Raw genomic sequence first — 23,225 nt, forward strand, 5'->3', positions numbered from 1 at the left:
GGAGGCTCTGCGCCTCTGGCAATGGCTGGAACACAAGGGCATCACCCTGGTGGTTCAACACCTGGCAGGTTCCCTGAACGCCAGGGCAGACTAACTCAGCTTCGGTGCATGATGGATCACGAATGGCGTCTGAACTCGGACGTGGCGCAAGGTCTCCTTCGGCAGTGGGGAGAGCCTTGGTTAGCTCTATTCGCCACAGAAGAGAACGTGCAACGTCATCAGTTCTGCGCATTGGAATTTCCAAGGCGGCACTCGTTCGGCGCCGCTTTTCGTCGCGAGTGGACTTGCGGTCTGTTGTACGCCTTTCCGCCTATACCACTTCTGCCCAGAGTGCTGAAGAAGATCAGGCGTGACCGGGTCCTGGTCATCCTTGTGGCTCCGGACAGGGCACGAAGATACTGGTATCCCCAGCTACTCAGCATGTCAGTCGATCCCCCGATTCGTCTGCCTCTTTAGGAGGACCTTCTGTTGCAGCAGCAGGGGACAGTCCTCCACCCGAACCTGTCCTGCCTCCACCTCCATGCGTGGAGATTGAGCGGCGGCGGTTAAGGCCATTTGACTTGCCTCCTGTAGTCTGTGATGTCATTCTGGCAGCCAGGCGTCCCTCCACAAAAACGGTATACGCCTGCAGGTCGAACAAATTTGTGGCATGGTGCACAGCAAAGGCTGTGGATCCCCTTTCTGCCCCTCTTTAAGAGGTTCTCCTCTTTCTTCTTTCACTTACCCGGCAGGGCTCTGCTCTGGGCACTATCAAAGGCTACCTCTCTGCCATTTCAGCCTTCGTAAGGCTTCCTGATCAGCCTTCTCTTCAAGTCCCCTGTTGTAAATAGATTCTTGAAGGGTATCACTCACATGTTTCCTCCTGTTCCTTTCGTGATGCCTCAGTGGGGCTTGAACCTTGTTCTAACTTATTTGATATGCGCTCCCTTTGAGCTACTTCACAATTGTCCTCTCTGTCTTCTTACTCTTAAGACTGCATTCCTGGTTGCCATCACCTCTGCCAGGAGGGTGAGCGAGCTCTAGGCTCTTTCTTCTAAGCCTCCTTTCCTTTCTGTCCATCCGGACAAAGTTGTCTTAAGAACACGTCCCTCTTTTTGCTGCCCAAGGTTGTTACAGCCTTCCACATCGGGCAGCCCATCACCTTGCCCACCTTCTTTCCGTCTCCGCATCCCTCAAAAGAGGAAGAGAGGCTCCACCGTCTGAACCCAAAACGTGCGCTCTCATTTTATTTGGACCACACACGCCAGTTCCGGGTGGACGACCAGCTCTTTGTTGGTTACGTGGGCACTAAGAAGGGACGGGCGGTGCACAAACGAACCATTTCTCGATGGGTCGTTTTGTGTATTAAAGCCTGTTATTCTCTGGCAAAGAAGGCGCCTCTGGTGGGGCTGCATGTTCACTCCACTCGGGCCACGGCGGCTACTACTGCCCTGGGTCGGGGAGTCCCCTTGCAGGACATCTGTCAGGCAGCTACGTGGGCCTCGCTGCACACGTTCGCTAGTCACTACTGCCTGGACAGCCAAGTCCGGAGAGATGGCTTTTTGGCCGTTCCGTGCTCCAGGGCTTTCTGGTGTGATCTTGGTTTGCAGACCCACCACCGGGGTTGGTATTGCTGGGGGTATCTATTCTAAGGTAAGGAATCTAACACTAACCTGTTTCTTTCAGATGCACAAGTTACTTACCTTCGGTAACGATATATCTGTAAGAAACAGTAGTTAGTGTTAGATTCCTTACCTCCCACCCATCCTCCCCGTTCTGTGAACCGATATCTAGGGTTAAGGTCATTGCTTTGAGGGCCCTACTTTCATGGCACCAGTGTCGGTTTTTATCATGGCTCTGCGTTTCTGGCGTAGAAAAGCTGTGTATAAGAACTGACGTCAGCGTGCGAGGGCGGCGTCTAAGTACTACGACGACGTCATTACGGCGCCAACGACGCAGATGACGGACCCGGAGCCGCGGAAGACGCCTACCGACGCGCAAGGGTACTGCTACGCAAAACTTTCCGGATCCAGTCTGACACCTGGGGATATTCTAAGGTAAGGAATCTAACACTAACTACTGTTTCTTACAGATATATATCGTTACCGAAGGTAAGTAACTTGTGCGTATGGTAGCGAAGCACTGAGTTGAAAAGATTCTGTAATCATCAATGGTGCTGTGACAAAAATTTTTAAATCTTTTTTTATCTCCCACACAACGCATCACCTGCACAGATAAGATTGGAATTTAGGTTAACTAACCAGCTAATTGCACGAAAAGGCCAATTTATAAAAGTATGGAAAAGAATAAAAATGGATAATGTAAATCAAATGTCCAAACTGTTATGGCAGAAAATAAACACAAATCGGAAGTTGCAGTCCTGGAAGTACTTACACGCTGCATTAGACGAATATTCAGCTAATTCAAACTGGGATATGCCAATAACTACAGATTCATTTAAAAAATCTAGTAATACAATAACAAAACGTCTATCACTGCTTCTGGATAAACGTTATTTTGCACAAAAAAAAAGCATGCATGGTCTTTAATGAATGGGTATACTAAGGTGAAAGCCCAATTATATCTTAAAACCCCATGATCTCTGAAGAATAAACTTATTTTATTAAAAGCTCGTTTTGGTGTTTTCCCCGGTTTGTGTCATGTAATGCCTTGACTACGATCAGTGGAATTGACGCTCTGTCGCTTATGTAAACTTGGAGAAGAGTTCATTTACTCTGTGTATGCCTGAAATTGAAACTGAAAGAAAATCTATACTCGAGCGCATTTTAACTTACGAGGAATATGGACTTGTAGACCAGCACTGATAAGATGTCTGTATACAAACAATATAATACTGAACTCCACTTTTGTAAAGTTTTTATTAATATTAAGAACAGATTTAGACCTGCATAATCAAATTGAGATGTAGTTATGTATGTATATAATATGTAAATTGTATTATGAAATAGGTATTATTAAGTCTGATATATTTAATAATATTGAAGATTGGTTTATCTATTCATGCTTTTATTATGTTTTAAAACCTGACCTGGATGCAGAGATAGCCATGCGGATATTGTGCATATGTTTTTTTCCTGTGTGAACGTAGGCGAGTTCTGGAATAAATCTGCAAATTTCTATATGGGATCTTAAATACTCGGGTCAATCTTACGCCTCTGCAAATGCTATTAAGTTCGCCTATCCACTGTGTTAAGGACACTGGTCTAAAATGGTTCTTAGGCAGAAGGAGAAATCATAATAAATGGTGATGTCATTTTGCATGGAGGAGATTTCTCATCTGAGTACTTTGTGTTAGGAGAATATGGAGGTCGATTATTTTCAGCATCAAATTCAGTATGTCTCATCATTGATGGAGGCCTGAATGCTGAGTATCTTGATGGTTAAATTTCTCATAGATTATTGGTTGCCAGCAAATCTGGTTGATTTGTGTGTCCCACTCCAACTTTAACATAAAGGTTCAACATGGATGAAAGGCTCCACACAGTGCCACATTAGTAGCACAATCATCTCATTGGAAAAGACGCGAGCCATTGAAGTGAGCGTGATTAAGCTCCACTCTCCTTAAAGGGTGTGTACATCATATTTCTACAGGACGTTGTAAGGGAAGGGAGTCCTTCTGAGCTGCGTGTAACTTTCTATTCTTTCTTGCACCTGGGCTAGATATTTAAATTACACAAGACTGATTTACCAAAAAGGCCCTCATCAAGCCTGTTGGTCCTGTGGGAATTTGTGTTTATATGGATGAGCTATAAAAAGACTGCTTCTATTCCCTCTACCTGAATCACTGGTCTAATGGCTGCAGAATCTGAAGGATCGAGAGTGTTGTTGTAAAAAATTCTAAAGCTAAGGATACCCATTTCTCGAGGTAAGAGACCGTATAGACGTATTTAACAATAAAACTGCTAAAATGGCAGCTTTTAATGAGGACTTGTCCTCTACTATGTTGTAACTGCAGTCCAAAAATCCATTGTCCATGTCTCCTCCATCAGAATCTTCCTCTTTAGCAGCTCCTTCAAAGAAGGCAACCTTTTTAGCCTCATCAACAGATATTAAGTCCCACCACAGCCCCGGTCAAGGCCTGTCCTATCAACAACTCCACTGACCATCACGATCAATACTCCCTCGTCAGCAGCTAAGCCGAAGGCTGATTCGTCTTCGCTCCTTCTGTTGACAACTGCTCATTTGAGGAGCAGCTCAGTCAATTTGTCCTGTACTGAAACCTGTCGAGAGCTGAATGCTGATAAGGGGTTAGTGTCCATGTTGCCCCAGAACACGCTTTGCCAAGAAAGATGTCCTTGCCGCCACTAAGTGTCTGGATACAGAAATGGAAGAGAACAACACTGAGGAGGATGGTCCTCCTAGGCCTGTCTCTAGTTCAATACAACTAAGGGTCAGGTGCTGGGGCATTGACAGTAAAGGAGATTCAAGCTCTAGACCAGAATAAGCATGAATATCAACACAAGATGGTACCTCAAACATTTTTCTATGATTATAAAGATACCAGATGATATTATTAACTGCCCACATTACGGCCGTCATTTTGAACCCGTAGGTCAAAACGATGGTCCTAATGACGGGAGGCCAGTCCTGCATCTCTGGGTGGTAAAGGGGGGTGTCCACAAAACATAAAGTGTCCATCATAATTGTGATCAGCTTGCAGGAGTGGGTCTTCTAGATAGGCATGGCTGGCTGGCGTGAGCATTATTCAGGCCTGGGGTCAAAAGCGGAATCCTCGACATTCTGTTTTTAGGTGAATGCGTGTTTATATGTCAACATCTCGAGGTATTCTCTCTCAGAAACTGGATTATTGCAGGGGAGCGGCAAACTTTGACTATGCTGTAAATTGTCCCATAAATGATTGGGAGAATGGGTGTTGTATAGGAAAAGAATATTGCAGTCAGTTAGTTTGAGTAAAAGTGTAGTCTGGAAGGTACCCTAAACATTAACTGATTGCAAGTCCAGAAAATAAATGCTCCTATTGTCATATTTCTGAATGAACTTTAAGTCATGGGGTGGTTGTCGGAGGCATGCTTAGCCAAGTTTTTTGTGGGTCCAATCAGAGTGCCCGCTGCACTTAGCTGCTCCTTTTAGAATCTGAATTTGTCATTGTGTAACGTAACTGGTGCTCATGTAAAACGCTCTAATAACTTCGTGTCGCGTTCGTGCTATATAAATCTTCATTGTATGAGCCACATAGAACATGATATTCAATAAATTAAAGCAGAGACCAAGAGGCCTGAAAGAGTGAAACCAGTGTTTTTCCTATCAGGAAACCCTTTGGTGAACTGGCTAGGAGGCATTATCAGCTAGTTCAAAACCTAGGCAGCAAATCTCCCATACCACTGAAATCTGAAGTCCGAGAAAGAGGAGCTGCTACTATCCTTAAGTTCTAAAGGAAGAGTTTAAGAAAAACCATGATGGCTTACTCTTCCCTCCTAACCCAAACCCAAAACATCCTTGTGAGAGGCAGGGTGCAGTATTTTATTCCTGAGCGGGAAAAAAATATGATGGCCAGTTAGCTGGTAAATGCCATGCTCTCTGATCACAGCTTCCAGTTAATTACATTTTCCACAACAACGCCACACTTGCTTCAAGCTTTACTCAGTGGATAATCTTTTGCCTTCACGGAGTCCTGCAGATTTCCTCATTGCGCACAACCTACAGAACTCATACTTCCCTTTCTCAGTCAGTTTTTTTTCACTATCCCAATTCCATTGTGTGAGATTCCCTCTACTCATTCAAGTTTTTACCCTTAACCCTTTTCTTCAGAGCAGCTTTATAAAATGCCTTACTCTGGTGACAGCACATCTTCTGTGCTAAGACCTAAAGGTTTTTTGTATCTGGATTACTGTCTTCTGAAAGCCCTACCATGATGGAAGCTGTCAGTTCTCAGAAAATTGAGAGAAACCAAGCTTCATTTCATACAGCAAAGTTACACTTGTGAGAATGTCTCTGAAGACACAGAATTATGCTGTTTCCAGTAATGCAGGTGGGGAGGGGTGCCTTCTAGTTTCAGAAGGCCTGGTAGATCAGATCAGAACCTTCTGTGGTCAAGAAAGTTTCCTCTCTGCCCTGCTTGTTCTCTTTCACCTCCTTCCTGATCCTGCATGCTCATTTGTACATCAGACCATTGGAAGAATGCCTTTAGCTTGGTTGGGCATACATTTCAATACTTTAGAACAGCAACATCATAATATCATGTCACTCAGTTGATGACAGGGCATCAACTACACAAGATAAGGGTTTTGTTGGAACCCCATCAACCCCAAATGAACGGTATCTTGCATGCTTTCCTCAAAAGTTATGTCAAGTTCTTTGGTCCTCATAAGAATCCCTTAACACATCTTCAAATTGACTGTCTTTAGAATGGCACTTGAGGCTACCTACTTGATAAATTAGGCAAAGACAACAATAGTACGGGTGGACAACACAACTACAGAGCTTTACGTTCTCAAGCAGGGGAGAGCAAGGGTGATCTTTCTGTTCAAAGAAACCAAGTACTTTTGAGTGCTGTGTCACAGCTTACACTTGTCAACTCATCAGTTTCCACATACATGACATGACTGGTTTGATCTTAGAATTTACTTTCTAAATGAATATAATTTCTAATGAAATGAAAACAATATTTGTAGACCAACCTTTTATGGTATTTCATCAGAATGAAGTAGTATTAAGAATTTGATATTTTCTTGCCCAGGGTCCTTTTGGAGTGCTATCTCAACCAGACAAAATGGTACACTGTCTTTTCCCTAAAATCCATAGACTTCTGCACACTGAGATCTTGTTTCTTTGGACAGCAGAAGACTTTAAAGGTGCTGCATTGAAAGGATTACAGAAGAGTTTCAGGATGTCAACTTAAAGCAAATCCATATACAACACATCTCAAAATCTAAAACGAATGTGTTTACCTTGTCAGTGATTAATCTTAATATCTGGCATGGATTTAACCCTATTAGACAAATGTTAAAAACCCCTGAACAGGGAGATTTTGAAAAAGTGTTTGAGTTTCTGAGGCTGGTGCCTGGAAATCACAATGTGGTCATGAATCTGAGGAGGATCTCTCAGTGGAGAGTTTTAGTTACTGTTAACTAACTTCTGCATTCTGATCAACTATCCCAATCTCTTTGAAATTTGCAAGAAAATTATATTTGTGAAATCATTTTTTACTTTATTTTATTCTTTATCTTATCCCTAACAGGCTTAAATTTGCCTGTGTCAAACGCTTGCCTGGACCAAGCTACTCAAAAAGAATGCTGTCACTTCATTAACTATGACAGCAGCACAGGCGCTAGCATGCCTTACTGAGACACACCACTTTCCTCTGTATTGCCTGTCATCTTGGGGCTGATCCTTCATAGGTCATTGGACGTGCATAATTATATTACTGCGTGTTCACAAAGACAGGAGTATTGGGTGGGTTTTGTGGAGGAGCAAGAGCAAAGAGTTGAGAGCACCGATGTCTGCAATGGTTCTACGTCTTTGAAAAAGTAGTGATGATGCATTTGCTTTAATGGTATAACCATAACTATTTTATCAGGCTGAGATTCCCTAACTTAGTAGAGCCTATAGATGCAATAGACTATCAATGTTGGGGCAGTGTTAAATCCACCATGGGTGATAAATCCATTTATTTAGCATTTCATTTTTTATTATTTATCATCCCCGAATTAATCCAATAATTGGAAAGTTGTTGTCTTGGTTATGTAAACCAAAAGAAGAATTTTCTGCCGCATTTACAAGCCTGGTAAAACATTCAGAATGAAACCCCACTTCACCTTTCTGAAGACACTATAAATCTCTCTAAAAAAAATTAAGCTCAGCAGTTCTTCTGCACAATAGTTTTTAACCACAAACTCTCTTATAATTCAGCAAGTAATTGTTGCAAAAAGCCATAGATTCCAACTGTTTGTGCATGAGACGCACCAGAACAAGATTAAAGTACCTTTCCAGAATGAGATCTCTGGTGGGGGGAAATGTATTCAAATCGTAATGTAGAAGAAATTAGGAACCAGAAAAATATTGCAGATATAAACACATTAATAAGCTTAACAATATATAATCCATAACTAAGAAAAGTGGAATTTCCTCTTTCAAATTTACCAAAACGTTAATCTATTCTTCGTTTTGATTTAATGTATATTCTTCTTCTTTTCAATTGTTGCCGGGAGGCACCCGATTATCCTTCCCTACCAATCTTCCCAAAACATTCGGTCAGCACTCAAAGTCAAGAACCACTCTCCAAAGCTTTAAATGATTGAAGTGGGGGTTATATTCTGAGTTGTCCTTAACAAATAAGTCCGTTTAAGTTTACCAGTGAGCTCCCCAGCCTCTCTCAAGCAGATTGATTGTCATTGTAATTTGAGCAATGGCAGCCTGAAGGTAAGATACTTTTACTAAGTGGGCTGCTCATATCCACCAAAAAGGAGAAAATGAATAGGGGAGGAAAAACTGCAGAAGTTGTCTAATGAAATGTATGGAATCGTGTGCAAGGAGCAAGGTTAGATTTCTTAGAACTATGGAGAATGTCACTTATTAGAAGGGACATTTGATAGTCTTGAGTTGCTCTAGCTTTGACTAACCAGTCATCCATCCAGATATGAGCAGAAATATGCCAACTATAGGTGAAATTGAGGCCACAACAATGACTACATTTGTGAACACTGTCCAGTTGAGTTGACACCTAAGTTTATGCCCCTTTTTTATTGAGTTTTTTTTTGGAACTTTAATACTCTTGAATGGTGGGATTTTAATCTATGTATTTCACAGAATTGCTATTAACTATTGATGTGCTTTATACTTTGTCTAGATTAAGAAACACAGTACGTATTTAGATATAAAGAGCCGTGAAGCCATTTGTGGATCTCCCTGTGAAATTGCAGGAATTAAAATATGCAAATATAGCGAGAGATCAATGGGAGACACAACTGCACATGCTTTTTCCTGAGCTTGTGCTGTTGAAAGACACACAATAAAAGGTTCATCTGAGGTTGGTTATAGCTTCACATTCTGTATTAATTTTATTGTTATTAGTAGTAGTAGTGTGTAGGAAACTCTCTTCGATGTGAGGCACCATTTGTGTACTGATACGATAGGACCGGGTTCTGTATTATTACTATTATTATTAGTAGTAGTTGTATTATTTGTTAGGAAACTCTTCCATTCTCTTCCACATGGAGCACCCTTTGTGCACTAGTAGAGTGGTTTGCTGTTTTTGTGTTCATTGGTGCTGCTCCATCAGATCTTTAGAGACACTATTACAAATGTTCAGGTAACGGATAAACTCAAACTTTGAAGAAAGGAGTCTTGGCTAAATGTGTATCTACCTTTTTGGATAATTTGCCTGTAGAAGTCTAACCTACCTTCGGGTGTACCAAGTCTTTTTAGATTACTCCTGAAGTATGAATACTCCTCTTCGTTGCCTTCATAATCTTAGGCAAATAGAGTGTCCGACCGAAAGCTGTTCTACAAGTCAGCGGTTTCCACCCTGTGCTACTCACAAATAGTTGCTCTGTATATAATCTCCGGAGCAAGATGGCGCCTGTGTAACCATCGGCTACACCACCGCCCAAGCCGTGAAGGATACTCGGACATCTGCTATGCTGCCTGGATCAGGGAAGCAGCTTCACAAAGTGCTGGGTTTGCTCGTTAGAGGCTGCCGCTGTTCCCTAAGTTCCTCTGGTGCCGTCACTGCTGTCTGTAGTTTGCGGACTGTCGGCGAAAAAGGCTTGGGATATCCTTGCACTTTGGTCAGCTGCCGTTCTTCTGCTCTTTCTATGTCTGTGGAGGAAGCTGCGCAGGCTCTTGAAGACACCCAACTTCGTCTTAGTCAGAGCATGTCTTCCCGGGGAGCAAGAGGGACTAAGGCAAAAGTCGTTCCTGTCAGTGCTAGTCTTGCTGGTCCGAAGGGGCCCTGTACACTGCCCAAAAAGGTAAACGGTAGGCTGGGGGCAACAAAAAGATCGCAGGGAGACCAGGGGGGGCTTCTAAAGAGGGTACAAGTTCTCAACCCTTGATTTCCAAACTGTTCCCTACTGTAAAACCCCCGGCCCCTAAGGGCGAAATTACATCTACCCTCATGGGAGAGGGCGAGCACTGCGCTTTAGTATTTGATAAACTGGGACATTTTAACTCGCAACAATCGGCCGTACTTACAATGAATAATCAAACGCCTGCTCAGGCAATGGTGCCCTGTGGTCAAAGGTCAGGAACTAAGAGAATCATATGTCCTTCCGATACTATTGAGCCTGCAGCTTCCCTCCTTGGTTTCCACTGATATGAATTCCAGCGCAACAGTCTCTCTAGCCTCTGGCAATTCCGTGTCTGACAAGCCGGATCGGAAAACGAGTGGATTCGCAACCCTCGATCGGGGCATTAGCAGCATTTTGGTGTTTCTGGCCCCTCAGACCCCTGAATCTACTGGCTAACACTTTTTTCGGTATCAGATGGCTCTGACTCCGTGGCAGAAGATTGCTCATTCAGCTTAAGCGATAGAGATCTATCTGATAATGACAGCAATCCCCTCAAAGAAACTGGAACTGTTCAACGACAGAAGTTGGCACATAGCAAGCCAAAGAGGCGCAGCCAGCTTAAATGGGATTATTCAGATTCTCAGCTTACCTTTCCCTTTGGTGAGGAACCTGCCAAAACCTTAAATTTTGAAAATGCAAGTGCCACTTTGGCACCTACAGTAGAACCCTCTTTAATGTCTATATTGGTCTCAATTACAGGAAGAAGTTTGATCAGACCGCCGGCTTGCTAAAGGCGCTGCCAAGAAACTGCAAGGGTGCATGAGAAAATTAAACAAAATCTGTTCTGACATAGGTGATCGGGTCACCATGGTCGAAGGTCGCACAAAGTCTGGAAATTGAAGTCTCCGCCTTGAAGATCTAGGCTCTTCCCAAAGTGCTTGTATGACAGACGTGATGTGGAAGATGGAAGACCAGGAGAACAGACAGCGCTGGAATAATTTCCGCCTTCTTGGGATTCCCGAAGGGGTGGAGGGTGAAGAACTGCGGCGCTACATCGTGAAACTCCTGCGAGGAGCCTTTCCAGAACATTCGGAATGGAACTGGGACCATGAGGTTCAGCGAGCTCATCACTTTTCTTTTGATTTGAAGAAATGGCATGATGGCAGCAATAACAGTGGGGAAAAACCCAGGGCCTTTTTGGTGTTTTTGGGGAACTTTCCCCTTAGACAGCTGGTCTACAACCAGACCCGAACTAACTCTCATAAATGCTTTGATGGTGTGTCTCTTTTTGCGAAACCTGACTTTTGTCACACAATGGCCTTCCTTTTCGTCCCTTTCCAGCAGCTGGGCACACACATATTTTTAATGAACCCTGCCAGACTAAAAGTTATTTTTAACGGGGCTACTCGTACCTTCATGTCAGAAATTAAAGCCCAAGAAATTCTTGGAGAAATCAAGTCCAATAGTAAATATTATGTATAAGAAGTTTAGCTTTTAGAGCCCACTGTCCGCTTCATTTTTACTCACTTGCTCTTCGTGCGAGGGTTAAGCCTGGGAAGCTTGTTTCACTACTATTAGGGCTTCGGTTCTAGGGAGGAAGGACTCATTAGCATCCTGTGGCCTGGCAAGGTCTGTTAAGGCACTGGCTTTAACTTCTCTTCCTCTATCTCCTTTTTGCTTTCTTTATTTTTCTTTTTGGTCTCTGTTGTGGCTTTTTTGGCCTATAGAATTCCAAATCTCCGTCTGACAAACATGACTGGACTTACCACAGGCGATCATCACTCAGGGTTTACATGATTGCTCTAATTTGGGATGGGAGGGGCTGCGGTGTGGGTGTGGGGCTGGAGAGATAGGGTAGGGGGAGCACCAGGCTCTTTTTAGTTATTTATTCTTTGCCACTTTAAGCATTAAATATAGGGGAAAAAATTGAGAATGAAAACGTACATTTTTTTTTAGCTTCACTGTTTCCCGGATAAAGGTATTGCCAGGGCTAGGAAGTGTCCGGTAGCACCAGTTGTACTTCATACTGATTTTGGATGCGTTTCTTATGCTTTATTCTTTGATTCTTGCAAAGCTCTAAGATGACTAATGCAACCAGCTTTAGAATTGGTGCAATAAACATCTGTGGCTTAAACGATGCTCGGAAGAGACAGGTGTCCCAAGGGTTGCGTTTGCTGGGGGGGCGACTTTGTCTGCCTCCAGGAAACACATATTGAGGGATCACAGGTACATCTTTTAAATTCTCTGGGATATAGTTTAATTGAGGGGACAACATAGGGAGCACGTGTGAGAGGAGTAGGGATCTTGACCCAACTGAATCATTTATTACAATCCATTCGCTGCAAGTCTGACCCTCTTGGGAGATGGGTCATAGCAGAATGCCAGCTATCAACTGAATTTTCCTTTACTTTATGCTCCATATATGGGAGTATTACTGATGATCCTGGAGTAATTAATTGGATCTCCGGGGAACTAGCCCACAGGCCACTTCCAGTTGTTATATGTGGGGACGTTAACATCAATTTCCCCAGCTACTGGAGAGTTAATAACCAGTGGAGGTATACAGGCTGGAAGCCAAAAGTACATCAAGCTTTAAGAAACTTAATGCATACTCCAGGGCTCATCGATGTTTGGGGTAATCTCAAACCAAATCAGACAGGCTACACTTATTACTCTGCCCTTCACCTCTCCTTAGCAAGGCTAGATTACTTCTTGGTATCATGAAATGAAATGAAAAATGAAATGAAAAAGAAACTTGCTAAAGCGCACTGTGGCCAAGCGGCTTCCTGGCATCTTCTCTGATCTTTGACTGTGATATTGACATTCTTCCAAGGTATCTGTCAGACCATAATCCACTTAGTCTAGAAATAAAGGGCTTGGCTTCCCGCAAAGAAATCTCATCCTGGAGCTTCGAGAGAGCGCTTTTGTACGATATAATTTCTGGAAGTGAATAATGGGTCTTCACCAGTTACAGTTGTATGGGATACTCTGAAAGCGTGTATTCGAGGGGAGACTTTACAGTTCTCCCTAAGAAAAAATAAACATGAAAAAGCACAGATCCTGGAGCTCCAGAACAAGCTGGCAAAAGCAGATGAAAAACTAATTGGTGCTGTTCAGATGGGGGGCGAAATCGAATCAGCACAACTAGAAGCTGTAGCGATTACAGCTAAAATTGGCTTGATTCTAGCCAAGAAAGTCACTGCAAAATGGGCCGCTGCGCGTGATAAAATATACGAGTGTAGCGGGTTAATTGTCCATCTGCTGGCCATTAGAACTAGACAGCAGGTTACCACTAACGAGATACACTTGATAGAGGTCTCTACAGGGGAAACCACTAGTGACCAGAATAACATTCAATGTGCTTTCCAGGAGTTTTATTAATGCCTGCATACAGAAGAGGATCCCTGCCTGTAGGAATCCAGATGGGAAGAGATTGATAACTACTTAGATGCAGTCTCCTTAACGAGACTTAGAAGATCCTCCCTCGTGGGAGTAAATTGCTACAGCACTAACAAATCTACCGGATGGCAAAGCAACTGGTTCTGACTGCATTCCGGTTGAATTTTATAACATTTTCCCTTCTCAGCTACAATATTTTTTTACAACCCTTGTAGTCCTAATCTTTAACAGTGCCCCTCCACCATGGGTGACAGGGAAGATCATAATCTTCCCAAAAAAAGATAAATCACCTCTAGAAATTGCCTCCTACAGGTCAATTACACTCATTAATGGAGATTCCAAAATCGACTCCAAAATGTTTGCGTCCAGAATATCGTCCAAAATTGAACATCTTGTTTCTAAGCGGCAGCACGGGTTAATTCCCAAAAAAGGCACTATAGACCACATGCGGCTGACCATCATTTTGTTCGACGCAGCACAGATTATAGGGGACCCAATGGCGCTAATACTTCTGAAAAAGCATTCCATCGGGTCTCCTAGCAATTTCTTTGGTGCGTCATGAAGAAGATGCATTTTGGGTCTAAGGCTATCCAAGCTATTAAAGCTTTATACCTTAGCCCTACCGCCAGGGTTTCAATAAATGGCCAATTAACGGAGCAGATTGTAATCTCACGCGGCACTCGGCAGGGTTGTCCCTGCTCCCCGCTGCTCTTCGCTATGTACATAGACCCTTTCATAAAAAAACTCGAAAACAATCTAGATGTCCTGGATGTAAGTTGATAAGGCCTAGAAAGTAAAATCATGGCTTATGCGGATGATCTAGGCTTATTGACTCCGTGCCCCGAAAAAGCTATTTTAGCTATAGAACAAGAGGCTCAAGGATTTGGGAAGATCTCTGGGTACGCATTGAACAAAGGAAAACTCAGATTATCTCAAATGGGAACATTAATTAGACAGATAGTAGGGTTGTCGTCAGGGCAAAATACTTAGGAGTGAACATTGTGGCTGACACTGACTTAATTGTCAGTGAAAACCTGAACCCTTTGGTGGTAGAGACAAAGAGAACGCTTAACCAGATTATTAATTTACATCTGACCATTGTGGGCCGGTGTAACGTCTTTAAAATAATTTTTTTCCCCAAACATCTTTCTTTTTTCAAAGGTATCCCCCTTGAATTCACAAATTTAATGTTGCAGAAATTTGAACGTCTCTTTTCTCAATTTATTTGGGCGTATTCTCAGCTAAGGCGATTGTTTAAGTTTCTATCTCTTCCTCATGAAAGAGGGGGCACGGTGCTCCCCAATTTAATATAATAATATTGGGCAACTCTCCTGCAAAATTGTCCCATATTGATGCAAGAGCAACCCTCCATTTTAACAACTGGGCTCCCGTCTCCTTTTTTACTGTTACTTGGGTCCGAGCCCTGGGGGTGCTTGTGGCAGCAGGTTGAATTTGGGTACTACAAGAGGGTCAGATTTAAGACCCTGATGGGTACCTTCAAGGTCTTTACCGCTGTACGCAAGTTCTTAGGATTAGGCAGGTTGAACCATTACACCCCTCCGCTGCGCTGAACGTTCCGCGCTGGTGCGGAACGTTCTATTGCGCGGGCGGGGCCGCGGCGATCAGCGGACGTGCGCAGCACTACCGAGGAAGTGCACGCGACGTCCGCTGAACGTGCGCAGCACTTAAAGGGTTAATAACAACGCTAACTTGCTGGCTATCTTTGAGAGATCATATTTTCAAAACTGGTTCAATGCTGACATACTTAAACTAGGGGCTTTGTATTCAGCTGAAGGAATCCGGACCTTTGACAATCTTAAGACCCAATACAAACTGAGCAATAATGAGGCCTTCAAATATCTGGCAGCAAGGATTTTTTTGGTACGTAAGGCTGGTGGGCCCACTGGGTTCGCCCAAAACGATCTTATTGATAGACTAAATGAGCCTGTTATGCCTCACATTGGGTGTATCTATTCCATACTGAATAATTTAATGCCTGATGACATGGCCAGAATTTCAAGTAAATGGCAAAAAAAATTGGATACCACTAATAACGTCTTTATCCTAGCCTTGCGATATGCTCAGAATGAGTTATCTGCCAAGCTACAGGCACATATTTACAAAACTGGTTTCTTTCAATATTATACACCTAGTAGAATTGTGAAATGGGGGATAGGCAAGGGCACGTCCTGTCCTAGATGTGCTGAATTTAATGCAGACTCTGTTCACATGTTTGCCACCTGTGTAGAACTTGGGCCATTGCTTAATAAGATCCAAGACTTTCTCAGGGCAGTTTTAGCTCGTGATAATCTGCTAACCCCCACAACCATCCTGCTGGGTATAGAAGATACGGTTGATAGGAAGAGCGAGGGGGGCCCTAATCTTTGTTGCCATGACAATTTACAGGTTATGCATAACATCGGCATGGATAGACCAATATCCCCCCCTTATTTTCACAATGGTTGACCCACCTAGTTGCTTCTTGCAATCTTGAAAAGGCTATTTATGCAAAAAAAGGTATTCGGGCCAAAAAAGAAGGGTTTAGTCATCTGGGAACCCTTGTCAAGTTGGCTCAATCAGATGAATTCCTAGCTTATTTTAGCGATGGAAGTGATTCTCCACAGAGCTTCGAGTCTGGCGGAAAGCCCTTTTTTTATTTTTTTATCTTTATATAGAAAAGTATTACTCTAAAAAAAAAAAATGAAAGTTGTATGGAAAATAATGTCCTGTATTCTTGCACTTTAAATATTGGTAGTCCGACCTTAACTGGTAAATGTCTTACACTATCTTGTCGGATTTTGATTGGTAGCATACCTTGCACACTGGCATTGTTCACTTTATAAATAGTGAACTCATATCTGAGAGACTTTGCCTCATAGTGATTTATGGTTTGGCATTTTATGCACTTGTACTTTAAGTATTTTTGTTTTCTTTTAAGGCCAGAACTATGTCTGAAAGTTTAAGACTGTGTAGGTTAATGAAGTCCAAAAACCGCGATTATTGTTAAAGGGCAAATGGATCTCTCTGCTTGTGGCAAATGTAATAATTTTTTTTAGCTGAGAGGGTGGAGGGGGTGGGGGCGTTGCATTGCGCTGTTTTCCTCTTTGTTGTTCATTGCTTATTTAAACTGTAAAAAAAATATACAATGATTGTTCCTCTGAGAGGGGTTTTTGTCTAGCACAGGTTGAACCTTCCAGTGTGGTAGGTAGCCCCTGCACCAATTTTGAATGATTTTTCCAACTTTGAGACAGAATCAGGTTTTGAATTCCTATTGGCAATGTTTCAGGTTTTATTTTGCAATGAAGTCACTCGATTTCCTTTAATGTCAATATCTATGAAGGTATTGGTAGGAGATTGTTCCTCGGTTTCTCTGGCAACTTTCAGCATTTAATGGGCGAAAATTCACCTCATAGATGTTCCACACACAGGACATGCAGACTTTTTAGAGGTCAATTGCCAGACGCTCTTGATGTAAATTAATCCTCAAAGGCACGTGCGAAAGAGAAAGGCAAGTTTTTAGGCATTCAAAGAGCAAACTCCCTAGATTAATCTACTTCCAGGAGGGCACACCTTGGGAAGGAGAAGTGCCAAGAGCAGCTTTTCTCCTGCATCTTGCCAGTAGTCCGAAAAACAGGAAATTGGGCTGCTAATGTTGGGGATGCACAGCAAGTGAATAGGGCCAGTGATAATAAAGGAGAGGCTTGAGCAAGGATCCCTGTCAAAGTTCTTGAAAGGGAGAAGTGCCAAACAGAAGGCAGCAAATAGATCAACCAGAAAGAGATTTGTATGAGGGATAGTAGTACATCTGGTATCCGCTAGAGGCACCTCCTACATATAAAGCACATGCAGGAGGTTAGATCACTCCTGTAGTTCAGTGGGGTACACTGTTGTTGTACAGTATGATACATTTCTGTCGTTCTGTGTGTCAGGCTCCGTCTAGTGAAATCCTATTCCTCTTTTCTACAGGTTGGTCCTTTCGGAGGAGATGACAAACCTGTTAGTGGTGCATGGTGCTGGACTAATCCTGGACTTGTCTGCAGGATACCTGCTCTTCTTCGACCTAACGCGGCCCTTGGCCCTATTTTTTGTTTCATACTTCCACTGCATGAACTCTCAACTCTTCAATATTGGTAAGAAAGGTCATCCCTCTTTCCCTGGCATCTCCCTTTTGTACTTCTCATGCCCACAGACCATCCTCCCTAACGTCTTGCGGCTGCTGGTCAACCAGACGCTTCTCATTTTCCCCTCTGTATCTCACTCAGGGCTTCTGCAAGCTGTCCTGCATTCACCACATCTACTGACATGCACAACTAGAAATCCTATCGACTCAGCTTTCACCCCCCATTCTGCACACACAGCCAGCACCATTACCATACACAACTCGCACTGACCCATACTAAGCCTGGGGTGATCCACAAATATCTCACTAGGCTTTCCACATCTACACTGCTGCTGTCATCTTACATTGCTTCCTAACCACCAAAAACACGTTTGCACACTCCAGAAACTACTCTAATAACTTCCAGGTAAACTTTCCCCAGGCATACAGTACTCATTCCACACACCTCCGTAATTTCATACTGCTCTCCATTCCACACACACTACTCACTCCCTTGCACACTTGTGTCACTACCCACCCAAAGTTCACTTTTTTGTATTTCCAATCCCTTCTGCTAATGACATTTGCTACTGTCACTCCATGCTCATGAGTATCTGTTGTCCCTTTCCAGGAATGTTCTCTTACACCATGCTGGCCACCAGCCCGCTATTCTGCTATCCAGACTGGCCACGGCGATTAGTTACAAAGCTCCCATACCTCCTGAGGAAGGTCCTGCCACTGGTTGAGGCACCTCAGTGCAGCCAAGACTGTGTTTATATTCCAACTAGCAAACCACAGAGGACCAGGACCACCGCCAGTGGAGATAGCGCCACAGAGAAGCAGACTAAGGTCCGGAGTAAGGGCACAGCGGAGATCAGACTCAGCCTAAAACAGAAGTTGGGTGCCCTCTTCACTATTCTGTATATCCTGGAGCAGTTCTTCCTGCCGTACTCTCATTTCATCACACAGGTAAGGGCAGAACAAGATGTAGACTGGACTTGGGGACACTGAAACACAGTTTGGATTTTGAGGCACGGGGAAATGACAGATGAGATTCAAAGATGTCACGGGAGAGACTGAGGTGCACTCTAGATGCTGCAACAAAAGGGGATGGATATCAGAACATAATGTTAACGGACATGGCAGGGTCACTTTGTCTCTGAAGGTGAGTAGGAGACGTTTGATATCAGGTGACCATTAAGGGCTTAAGTCGCCAGCATTGTTTTAATCAAGAAGTCTGAGCATGCTCCGCAGAATAAATGTAGAACTCTCATGAGACTTTCACACCACCCCTAATGCAGCACCTGTGAACCCATGTGCCATAAGATCCTCCATGTCTCTAAACTCTACAAGTACTACAGTAATCCCCCTCCCCAAAAAATGGAGCTTGTCCATGTTTCTGAGGCCACACACAAGAACTGGAAGCATCTCCAATATTGCCCCTCATTTACACGCTCTTCCATTTCACTGTTTTATATCTGACAAAGACTTCTTGCTGCAGAATATTCGCCTTTTGTTAATATTTCCCAGGTGTCTGACCGGTTTCGTAAACCTTTTTGCAGTACCTTTGCACTCCGGTAGGTAGTGCTGTGCTGCTCCGTAACTCCGCCATTTCTCTCCATAAATGGCATGCGGAGCCTATATAGGTGCAGCTCATACACTGACTTCGGTTGTTTTTTGCCTGCGCAATCAGACGCCGATCAAGAGTTCCCTTTTGTCTCTTTTTGAGACCTTACCTCAATCTTAATTATCTATTTCAGTGTGCAAGGGATATGTCGCCTCCCAAAATGACAGGTTTTAAGCCGTGTAAGGGCTGACGCAAATCATTGTGTCTGACAGATCCTCATCAGGTTTGTCTGTGATGTCTGGATCAAGCCACAACTCTGAGGCTTGCAGAGGAAGTTTTTTGACTTCACAGATGATCCTGCAGCCTGTTCCAGACCAAACCAAATTCCCAGGGCCGTCCACTATTCCTGAGTAGATCGAAGTGTTCCTGAGGCATTGCTCTGACTCCTCAGATCCTTGCAGACACACTCTGGTACATCTGTGGGCCCCCATGGAGCCCACGGAAAAGTTTCACCACTTTGTCCATCATTTTATTTTATGATATTTTTTCCCTCATGGATCTCACCTGCATTACCACTGTTGGGTTCACCCTCGGCACCAGCGAGATCATCTGGACCCTCAACAGGACCGTCTCCAGCTCCTGTCCCGACTCAGCCTCCAACCCGACCATAGTCCACACTGGTACTGGTGCTTCAACGCTGTTGCCGAATGATTCCATCAACAACGGAAGATGAGGCTCCAATTGTCCTTTCTGGCGCCCAGTGGGCGCCAGTGCAACCTCAACCAAGGTCGTGCTCTGCTGCCGTTTAGGCTCGCTTCCTCCCATTGAGCTGCCTTCACAACATCAAACACACACCTTGTATTCCATATCTGGAACACATTCAGACAATGACTACTATGCAGGTGAAGAGATTAGCCAGCCATGTCACAAGGATAATTGGTATGACAATCTGCAGGAGGCTACTGTCCTTGATACTTCCCCTGTGACAGGGCTCATCTAACCCACTGGGCCAACCACTGCGGAAAGTGCTTCTCGCACCACGCAGAGTGGCCGAAGTCCTTGACCTTCATCTCCCCATCTCAGCACCCCTCTCCTGAAAGCTTGGCGGTGCAGGCATCTGCAAGCAACACTAACCCCAACACGTTTCCACAACTTCCTCCAGTAGGAAGTCTAAACGGGGGGAGAGGATCGGAAAAGGAGTCTTTTCATTTACCAGTCTGCTGCTGCAATCAGTAAATGCCAGCTGCCTGCTGAGACGCTAGTCCCACGCCCTGTTGAATTCGATGGCTCAAGTCCTCACTGGGGTTCCTGACCATCTCCTACCTGCCCTTGCCCAAGACATACAGAATGTTCTGGATGTGGCAAAGTTCAAAATTCGTTGTGGCTTGGATACCACCAATTCCATTGGGAAGGCCATTGGCACCAGTGTCACCATTCAGCACCTGGAGGCTGCAGTCCACCCTATTTTTTGGGCAATGTTTACTTTTCCCTATGAACATGCTGTTCAGTGGGGCTTGCCTGTTTGGGGACAACACAGACTCTGCTTTTGAGTGGTTCATGGAAGAGCAGGGCCACAGCACGCTCCCTGGGATTATCAGCTTCACCTCACCCGCCGCATCAGCCCTACCACTCCTTTTGCGGTTTCCTCACTATGAAGAATATTTCAATAATATTCTTTCATACAAAGGAAGACTTACTGAGATGTGAAGGAGCATGGCCCTCCCAATTTTGGGGGGGACAATAAAAAGACTGACTCCTGAGATTACTCACTCTTGTCTTTGCCTCATCTAGTCAGTCATCTGTGTGTGAGGCAAGGTGTACCCTCCAACAGCTGGGTGTTGGACTTTGTTGCCTGGAATAACAAAAGCACTTCATAGACTTCAAGGAGAGAGAGCCATTACCATCTACACATTCTGCAAGAGGAAATATTGACAATGCGGTTGAAGAGAATGACAAAAAGGATACTAAAGCCACAAATAGGAAAAGGTGTTTTTTTTTTTGTTTTTTGTTTAAAAGGAAAAGTAATAGAAAATAGGTACCGTAAGTATTTAATCAGGACTCTATAGTATTTAGTATGACAGTGTTGCAAAAAATCAAAGTACAACAACCTCCAAACAGTTTAGTATATAATGCAATTAATTTATTAATTGTAGCATATCAATTGATATTTCAATGTAGTCTTTTAAAATGTTCTACCAAGTCTGGAAATGCCTCTTTTAGAAAGTTTTATATACAAAGGTTCAGTCGGGCCAATGATAGAAGCTAATGGACATCTTAGGTTCTGATTTAAATGTTGTGAATGTGAGAAGGTTTTTTTATGATGATGATGATGATGACACATAGTCATACAATATATTGCCCTCTCCTGATTCCAGTACTGCTCTTCTGGCTGATCCTCAAGATGTAAGTGATATACGGACTTTACCAGAGACCGAGGTCAAAGCGAATGAGTGGCTGACTGTTGCTGATCAAGCACATAATGCAGCCATAGTAAAGAAAATGGCAGAGACCTAGGCGATCCAGCTGCACTAAGAACAACCAAAGCCCATATTTTGTACAGAGATGCTGACTGATAGACAGCTTACTGACTCTCTGCCTCCCTTTAAGAAAGTCTTAATTGACCATGTGCATGAGGGCTGGTGAAAACTCCAGTTTGTGCCTCCAGTTTTAGTATCCGCTCCTCACAGATACAGATCAGCTCTTCTGATCTTCCATTGATTTCTCCTCATCCTTCCCCTGAGTGCTTCATGTTCCAGGCTTACTAATTCAAAGATGCTCAACCCTGGTTTTCGGGCAAAGACATGTAATCACTGCTGTCTTTTTCTTGTGTTCTGACAACCACAAAACCCTCTGTAAGTACTTGAGTTTTTGAGATCATGAGTCTTCAGTTAACATCTGGTGGTGAACATTTTTCAGCAGTGGCAGGAGATAACACAGCACCAGTGGGTTCTCTAGACACTGAATTTTGGTTACTCTCTGCTATTTCTGAAAAGATTATCATCTGTCCCCCCTGAATGAGCGCTCCTTTCCGGCACAAAAGCATTATGGTAAGCGATAATTTGTCTTCTACTGAAAGAGACCATAGAGATGGTTCCTCCTTTCCGCATAGCAAAAGATTATTTTAAGTTGTTTTCTGATGCCCAGAAAAGGATCTGAGATTTTTAAATAAATGTGGAATCCTTGGAACACATTTTATAATTTACTTTTATTTCATGTGAAAGACGCATTATATGAAACAAAATGTCTATTTGGGACACTTTCTCTTTTATGTTCAATTGAGATTTTTACAAACAAAACAGCAAAGAAAGTAGAGGTTACAGTTCGCTAATTCCCAATATCCCATGAACAAATACAAAGTTACTGTGTAACCTGTTTGGTCTGCAATGGAATAAAGATTGCTGAAATTATTATAATACAAGCGGTTAGTATGGATAGCATGTGGTGTTTGTTAAAATAGCATGAGTAGGAGTGAGGAGACAAGGGAATATCATATGATCATACGTGTACGATGGCTCAATAACCCCTCTAACCAAAAAGGCAATAAAGACTAAGCAAAGAGGGAGGAGCCAAGAACAGGAGGGAAGGAAGAGGAGGAAACGCGGAGAGGGGGAATGGTAGCATTGTCGGGTATCTAGGCCAAACTGTTAAGAAAACCTTTGAAATGAGGCAACATTTTCTAGCCTGATTTTTTTTTTAAATGCATCCAATCAACTAAATCAAAATGACAGTGCATTTGACCATCACTTTCATCACCCTGCCTTCCGTCAACACAACAGGCCCTTACCAGACTATGTTTCTTACTGACAGTTCCATTTTGTGTGTTGTTTCGTATTTTCACCCAACACATTTTGATGTTATCATGGAAATCATACCTATATTCTGGAGATATGTGCCTTTTTCTCCCTTTTTATGATCTGGCTTGATTGACAGTGCAGCTGTCGCCAGACAATTAAGTAGGAATCACTAGCAGAGGGGATTTGGCTCCGTTCACATGTTGGGAGCCATTAGTGCCTGTTTTGATTGATCAGATGTTGTGGGCTTCCATGAAAAAGATGCTTGTCCTCTACACAGATGTGATCATTTTATTTATCCAGCTGCCTGAACTTCAATGTTTAGGGACACATACACTGCATTACAATGCTATTAAAGTGTGTTGACTGACTAGATAATTTATGGTGTTTCTCTGGCAGCA

The 23,225-nt window shown here is 43.3% G+C and overlaps 1 protein-coding gene across 8 annotated transcripts in view; it reads left to right on the top strand.

Annotated features, from left to right (window-relative positions):
- Positions 1–23,225, top strand: part of GGCX (gamma-glutamyl carboxylase) — a 238,012-nt gene that overhangs the window by 126,113 nt on the left and 88,674 nt on the right. For all 8 annotated transcript variants that reach the window (XM_078666904.1, XM_078666901.1, XM_078666905.1 and 5 more), the window contains 2 exons: positions 17,334–17,497; positions 18,098–18,435. In XM_078666904.1, the coding sequence (XP_078523030.1) occupies positions 17,334–17,497; positions 18,098–18,435 (502 nt within the window). The remainder of the gene's footprint in view (positions 1–17,333; positions 17,498–18,097; positions 18,436–23,225) is intronic.

The sequence above is a fragment of the Lissotriton helveticus genome, chromosome 11 (genome assembly GCF_964261635.1).
Source record: "Lissotriton helveticus chromosome 11, aLisHel1.1, whole genome shotgun sequence".
Classification (NCBI taxonomy): Eukaryota; Metazoa; Chordata; class Amphibia; order Caudata; family Salamandridae; genus Lissotriton; species Lissotriton helveticus.